The sequence below is a fragment of the Lottia gigantea genome, assembly GCF_000327385.1.
Source record: "Lottia gigantea unplaced genomic scaffold LOTGIsca_160, whole genome shotgun sequence".
In the NCBI taxonomy this organism is placed as follows: domain Eukaryota; kingdom Metazoa; phylum Mollusca; class Gastropoda; family Lottiidae; genus Lottia; species Lottia gigantea.
This window is the reverse complement of record NW_008707966.1, coordinates 162894-171412: the sequence shown is the minus strand read 5'-3', so window position 1 is coordinate 171412 and position 8519 is coordinate 162894. Positions and strand designations below refer to the sequence as shown.

General features: G+C 33.4%; 1 protein-coding gene across 1 annotated transcript in view; it reads right to left on the bottom strand.

Moving 5' to 3' along the window:
- Positions 1-5003, bottom strand: part of LOTGIDRAFT_173467 (hypothetical protein) — a gene marked incomplete at both ends in the record, with an annotated part of 11740 nt that extends 6737 nt beyond the window's left edge. The window contains 5 exons of the mRNA XM_009051201.1: positions 1453-1643; positions 2947-3048; positions 3859-3988; positions 4518-4585; positions 4942-5003. Of these exons, the coding sequence (XP_009049449.1) occupies positions 1453-1643; positions 2947-3048; positions 3859-3988; positions 4518-4585; positions 4942-5003 (553 nt within the window). The remainder of the gene's footprint in view (positions 1-1452; positions 1644-2946; positions 3049-3858; positions 3989-4517; positions 4586-4941) is intronic.
- Positions 5004-8519: the final 3516 nt, after the last annotated feature.

Sequence of the window (8519 nt, the reverse complement as noted above, 5' to 3'; positions counted from 1 at the left end):
ACAAAATAAAATCTATTTATACAACAATATCTCTCAATATATACAATAATAACAACTTATAATAACAACCTATGATAACAACCTATGATAATAACTTGTAATAACAACCTATGATAACATCTTATGATTACAACCTAAGATAACAACCTATAATAACAACCTAAGATAACTTATAATAACAACCTATGATAACTTATGATTACAACCTAAGATAACAACCTATAATAACAACCTAAGATAACAACATATAATAACAACCTAAGATAACAACCTATAATAACAACCTAAGATAACAACATATAATAACAACCTATGATAACAACTTGTAATAACAACCTATGATAACAACTTATGATTACAACCTAAGATAACAACCTATAATAACAACCTAAGATAACAACTTATAATAACAACCTATGATAACAACCTATCATAAAAACCTATGGTAACAACCTTTGATATCAACTTATAATAACAACCTATGATAATAACTTATGATTACATCCTAAGATAACAACTTATGATTACAACCTACAATAACAACCTCAGATAACAACTTATGATAACAACCTATAATAAAAACCTATGGTAACAACCTTTGATATCAACTTATAATAACAACCTATGATTACAACCTAAGATAACAACTTATGATTACAACCTAAGATAACAACTTATGATTACAACCTACAATAACAACCTATGATAACAACTTATGATAACAACCTATCATAACAACCTAAGATAACAACTTATAATAACAACCTATGATAACAACTTATGGTAACAACCTATAATAAAAACCCATGGTAACAACCTTTGATAACAACTTATAATAACAACCTATGATAACAATGTATAATAACAACCTAAGATAACAACTTATAATAACAACCTATGATAACAACTTATAATAACAACCTAAGATAACAACTTATAATAGCAACCTATGATAACAACTTATAACAACAACCTAAGATAAAAATTAATAATAACAACCTAACATAACATCTTATAAAAACAACTTATAATAACAACTTATAATAACAACATAAGATAACAATCTATGATTTCTGATTTCCAATAGGGTTTATCCTTGGTGACTACGAACACTCACACCAAGTTTCGTCAAAACTGTCAAGAATTGTGTCTTGTAGAGTGTTTACGAGCAATTGTGAACAGACGGACGGACAGACGGACCGACCGACCGACATGGGTGACTGCAATATACACCCCCCATTTCATGTGGGTGTATAAAAATGATATGGCTGATATCAGCTATTATAGAAAAAAAGTTACCTCACTGATTTTTTGCAAGAATACACTGAATCATTTCTATCAATAAAATTTTTTATGGGCAGAACCATCTCAGAAGATCAATATGAGTCAGTCTGAACCCCTTGTTTCAGGATGCTCTCACTGGACATTGTTTGATTCTGGTTTGTGACTTACCAGTTGATATATTGGTATAAGTAGCCAAGTAAATATATGCATCTAATATCACTGGCTCTCCCATTACAATCCATTTCCCTGGTACGGTGGAGTTTAAATGCTGGATGTAGGGACCATCAGATTGATAAATACTCCATGTTAAACCCTTACCACCACAACGTAGTCTGATTTCACCTCCTTCTCCAAAACATCTACAAATCAAATTATAGATTATAGCAGTTGAAACACAACACCAAATTTTTCAGACCTTGAGGAGGATTCAAACCCATCGCGCCCCATAGCGTAGCTGATAACAAGTTGCTACAGACTCGGCTATTGTGCCTGAATAGGGTTGAAAGATGACTTCGAAGAACTGGTAGTGGAATCAACATTATTCTTGCCTGGAGGATTCAAACCCACGACATCTAATAGCCTAGCAGACCACAATCCAACTCACTATATACCAAGCTATTTCACTGCCTGATAGAGTTCTAAAGCCAGAAGCATTGGCCTTTCAAATTTTCATTTCCTTGAGGAGGATTTCAACCCACAGCACCCAACATAGTGCACCATCTTCACTCAGGCTAAACCAGAAACTTTTAATAATTTTTGTAAAATCACGGAAGATACAAGGTTCAACACATTTTAAAAGCATCCAACAGTTTTATCAAGGACACTGATAGCATTGATTTTCAACCTAGATTTCTATAGGTCCTATCATTCTACTACATGACAAAGCTAAGCATTTTATGACGCCATTATTGCAAAAGCTGCTAAGGGCTATTAGTGAGGTCATAGACTGTTTAGCATTCTTGTAATTACAAGAACCACATACATCTGACTGACAATCAGAATAGTGCAATCAAGTGTAATCATAACTGAGCCAAATTATAACATTTTACTTCGTCAAGGAACAACAAGGGCCACAGCAATAAACATCCACATTTCTATGTGAGTGTATAAAAACTAATACATAGCAAGACATTTAATATATGTAGTGTAATTGACTATATTCTGTACTGTAGACACCTGTAAAAATAAGAGGAAGGTGTCTTGAACAACTAGTACCATATGTTCTGTAACCAGCATCATGTTTCAATAAATGCCATAGTATTGTCTAAATATCACTCTTATACTAGTTTGTTGGTAAAGATTATTTTGATGAGAATTGGTTAGTCTCAGAAATAATTTTGCATCAATAAAAAAATTGAAATAATCACACTAATGAGGACAATTTTCAGTCAAAATTTGGGACATTTTCAGTTGAGATGTCTGAGAGGGAAATGTGTTTTTACTATTTTATGTAAACTTATTATCAACTCAAAATCATTCTGGCAATTTCTGAATGCACCAAATAAACTTTAATATTTCAAAATGTTTTGGAGAGGGAGGGGATCCTCCTCAACCCACAATGGGAGGCCTGTACCTACCACAACCCTGGCAGTTGTACCCCCAGATCTAAGTGAGCTAAGCATTTTGAATTGTGGTCTGACAGATAGAGAAAACTTTACTTACCTTTTATTACAAGCCTCATCATATCTTGTTAAACCATTATAGCTGTTGGTGTTAGTAATACATACACAGTTACTTCCCTTCCTTATACCAATAAACTTGTACCTACAGTTCAATTATAATATTATTTCATAACCCAATTCAATTCTTTACAACCATCAGAATATTCTTGATGGATTTACATGGATTTACAATTTTCATAGATTTGCACCATTCCTATTTTCAGTCAGATACCTGTGGTTTTGCAATTCTACTAGAACTAATCATATCTAAGGGTCTTTGTGATACTGCTTCATGTTAATGGAATTTCAAGAACATCAAGCATCTGATAAAAAATAGGAATGGTGCAAATCTATGCTATTAATCGTAAAATCTTTGGCATTGCCGTCGTGTTAAGCCAGTACATGTGCAGAAAAATAAAACTTTATTTCATTTGGACAAACTCCTGAGCATACAGCTGTTTTAAAACCATCTCAAACCCCCATTCCCCACCATGGAAGTCAATTTGCAGCTTCTACAGTTCGGTACTAATTCTAAACTGGTCCACTATTCCATCTAAAGTTTAGCCCTAAAGAAACAGGAGGTATTGGTTTCGATTGGACGTAATCGGATACAATGAGAAGCATTAGTCTGATACTTGTAAAGAAAATTATTATTTATTATTCCCAAAATGTTTCAGCGACTTTCAACAGATTATCAAATCAAGTAGACTGAAAACTGAAGGCAATTTAAGCCATACGCACTTACTCATTTATAATTGACATGCTTCCTCATTACCTGCTATCAATGTATTACTAATATGTTGTTTGGGATTTCAGGTTTTGTTTGAGGTTCTGATCCTTGTTACCTGAGTTTAATACCGTATATTTCTGGTATCAGGTACAGAGGTCCAGTTTATAACAGGGAGATACTTACTTTTTATGATGACAATATTTGGCACAGTTAACAATATCATTGCCATTGATTTCATCTACAACAAGGTTGTTTTTTATTTCACCAACAAAGCAACCTTTATACCACATAGATTTTGATGCATTGGTCAACCCTGAAAAATCAATTCCACAATTTTGAAAAAGGCTAATAAAAAACAGAACGAAGGTAATAAGACTGAATTCCACAAATAATAAATATGAACAGATCTGGTCCTTTATTATGTCAAGTTATTTAAACTTTGTCTAATTCTACAGGCACACAAACAGTTTTGGTCTACGAGATTTGTCAATAGTTTCACTTACTGTCATCGGCACACGAGGAGACAAAATATTTCTAGTCAGTTGTTTTCCACTATCTCTATAATCAAGTGCGAATTGTGCAATCGAAAGGAAAATGAATCTGATTGGATGATGACATTCTATGGAGTCTCAAAAGAAACTTTTCTCGTATCAGAGAAGATTTACAAACTCCATCTTATACCTTGACAACAATAAACACTTTTTTGTTTAACCACCTCATCTAATACCTTGACAACATTAGACACTTTTCTTGTATCAGAGATTTACAAACTCCATCTTATACCTTGACATCAGTTGACACTTTTCTTGTATCAGAGAAGTTTTATAATCTTCATCTAATACCTTGACATCTATAGACACTTTTCTGTTTAACCACTTCATCTAATACCTTGACAACATTAGACACTTTTCTTGTATCAGAGATTTACAAACTTCATCTTATACCTTGACATCATTTGACACTTTTCTTGTATCAGAGAAGTTTTATAATCTTCATCTAATACCATGACATCTATAGACACTTTTCTGTTTAACCACTTCATCTAATACCTTGACAACATTAGACACTTTTCTTGTATCAGAGATTTACAAACTTCATCTTATACCTTGACATCATTTGACACTTTTCTTGTATCAGAGAAGTTTTATAATCTTCATCTAATACCATGACATCTATAGACACTTTTCTGTTTAACCACTTCATCTAATACCTTGACAACATTAGACACTTTTCTTGTATCAGAGATTTACAAACTTCATCTTATACCTTGACATCATTTGACACTTTTCTTGTATCAGAGAAGTTTTATAATCTTCATCTAATACCATGACATCTATAGACACTTTTCTGTTTAACCACTTCATCTAATACCTTGACAACATTAGACACTTTTCTCGTATCAAAGATTTACAAACTCCATCTTATACCTTGACAACATTTGACACTTTTCTTTTTTAAGAGAAGTTTTACAACCTTGACATCAAGACGCACACTTTTCTTGTATCAAAGAAGCTTTACAAACTCTGTCTTATACCTTGACATCATTAGACACTTTTGTTGTATCATAGAAGATTTATCTAATACACACTTTTCTTGTGTCTTTTTTTTAATTCTTAATTTAAGAAAGATTGCCTTTGTAAATTACTTGGCATGCCTCTCAGTGTGCAATGTAGAAAATTTACTAGGTGATTTATAAGTCTACTGTCTGCCATTTCCCATTGTAGGCCTTGACGGAATGTGTTACATTGGCACTTAACATGATGGCCCAAGTCAAAATGGCCCAAAAGGAAATAATTAGTCAAAATGGTCCCAAATACATTATTCAAGATAGTGGACCACAGCCATATACGTCCACCACGGCATACGGATGGTAAATATTCAAGATTTTGGGGCAAGGGCAATAAATCTGCTTTTAACGGTCGAAAATAGCTCAAATTCGAACTTGATCTTCGTTTTATGATTATGTATACACATACCAGAATTTCATTTGAATCCATTAAAAGATCTAGTTTTTAGAGCGTTTACAAGCAAATTTTGACGGACGGACAGACCAACGGACAGATCGGCAGATGGACCGACCGACCAATGGACCTTCGTTTCATAAATATGTATGCACATACCGAATTTCATGTGATTCCTTCTAAACACTCTAGTTTTTAGTACTTACGAGCAATTGATGTTGATAGAAGCATTCACTGTATAGAGGTTAAAGGGCGATAACTCCTCAAAACAGACGTAAGAGGCCTAAATCTTGAAAAAGCCTTAATTTAATCGGAAGTTAACTAAACTTTCTCAAACCTTTTGAATTAGGTCCAATAACATCCATTTTAAGTTTCATCAAAATTGGTTGAAAACTTAGAGAGTAATAGCATATTCAAGGGCAATAACTCTGCTTCTAACGGTCGAAAATAGCTCAAATTCGAACTTGATCTTTGTTTTATGAATATGTATACACATACCGAATTTCATTTGATTCCATCCAAGCAAATGTTGACGGACAGACCGACGGATAGGGGTGCCGACAATATACGTCCACATAGAGAGATGTGGGCGTATAAAAATGATTTCTACGTACTTCTATACGGACATTATCAAATCAAGCGGAAAAGCTGCTATTCAGAGACACCAACAGTTCATTTGTTTTGTAATTTTCTTTAGGCCAAACCACAATTATTTTTGTGTGAATTAACATATCAATATCAAAATATTACAGTAAGTCTTAAGATTGTCTTTGGGTTGATTCAAATACCACAGAATGAAAAACTTAGTATTTGCAATAAGATTTTACAGTGGGAAATTTTCTTAGGACATTTTCTTGTAAGGTAGTGTTAATCAAAATTGTCAAATTACCAAACCCTAAATTTGATGGATCCGAAGACATTTTAAGCCAATGAACCTGATATCGAAAATTCTATTTTGAAATTTATAAAATGAGAGAAATAAAAAGTTGAATTCTAAGCTAAGCTGAGTGTGGTTGGAGATTATATTTCATTTCTTACCTATTGTATAGAATATACAGAAAGTTATAACAGAAATAATATTCATATTTCTATTATCTCCATATTAAGTTGTGTTCCTTCAAAAATTGCAAAACAAAAGTTCAAATAAGTCTCCTTTAACTTTTTTCAACTTCAAAACAAAAGTTTCTGCAAGTCGGACATCTTTTATAAGAAATAGTTCGATAACTGGAATATTTTTACAGGAATATAATATTTCAAACACATTCCTGATGATCAGCTTAATATATAAACAAAGAAATAATATTTTGGAAAAATTCTGAAACCTAGTATCTGTAGAGCTGTGTAAATACTATGGAAGCCGGTACTATTTTCTTGGGTGCAGTCATACGTTCTGTGGAATGGTAATGAGTAATTAGGTTGAAACAGGTGCGCGTGATACCGTGTTTTATTCCCCTCTTACAGTAGTTCAGTTCAAAGTATTTTTTTGTTTAAAAAAAATAATTTTTATCTTGAGAATAGTATGAGAAATGTTTCTATATATGGGGGTGGGGGTGGGTGGTTGAGGAGACCCGGGCCCAACCGCAATGCCCGACTGATAGTAAGAATGATAAGATTCCAGCTTGTTCCTTTCCTTCACCTATACTCGATTGTCTCGTCAGCGGATTATAACATTTTAAAATCAATCCGTCAGACAAGATATTGTTAATAATTTTCTTTTAATCGGATTCGTAAGGCTGCTGATTCAATGCAGCCTGGTCCCATCCGAACGACTAGACCTTTTTTAATTTTCAGAATAGAAGTGAACCGACACAAACATTTGTTTAAAATTTATTTAATTTTACAAAATAATATATGAAAGAAAGAAAATATAGACCTTCCCATAGAAACACCACTGTGGAAAAGTTATATAGATGAAGGTCAAATTACCAAGAAGTTAAGGAAGGTGTCGAATTGAATTATCGTATTCGACTTGCAAAAGCTATTTATATTAGAATATCGAAGAATACCTTTGTGATAGTGACGTAATAAAACTCTCTGTAATGGGGAGTTGTAAGAACCACCAGACGACTTACTGAAAATTTGAATGGTGCAATCGATGTTAACAATGTTGAGAAAACTTCTTTGCAATCTATTTAAAATTCACATTTAATTATATAATTTGCTTTCATCATTTCATCTGATACGATAGTGATGTATAAATATTATACTGATATAAATAGATACCCAATACGATTCCAATTTTGTATTTTGGAGAGTTCAAAAGGTTAAAGAAGTACTACCTCTTCCAACGAACATTCAACGATTTCAGCTTTTATCAATAGATACCAATTTATGTTCATTCTAAGAGGTTGTGTTCTTTTAGAAATGAATGAGTATGGTATTCAGATCAAAATTTAGTAAATTCTTCATTTTCTGGTTTATATCCCATATTTATCTGAGCTGGATATCTTTCCTCGACATTACCACCATTCTTTATACCAGACTTGAGTTCCTTATCGTCAGCATCGGCATCATAATCGGTATCGCCCAGACGGCGCCGGGCTATCCATTCAGGTTTGGGCTGAAACAAATCAATGTTGCCACTAAAAAATGCGAAACAAAAAGAGGGCCAACTCAAATTCACATGAATCCTTTCTACCAGCCCTTGTCATTGATCTTTTCTGGATTATCCGTAACCATTTGCAGATGGGTCGACTGGAATTATGAGTGAAGATGACTAATTCAAGGTCATAAGATTTCGACATGCTGACCGACATTGTAAAACATAACCACCATTTGTTGGACGTTACTAAAGGCTAGCGCACACTCGAGCTCCCAGCTGAGCAAAATTTCATTCGTGCCTCTCAGCTCAGCTCGTAGCTCTCGCGTTCGCGAAGTTTACGT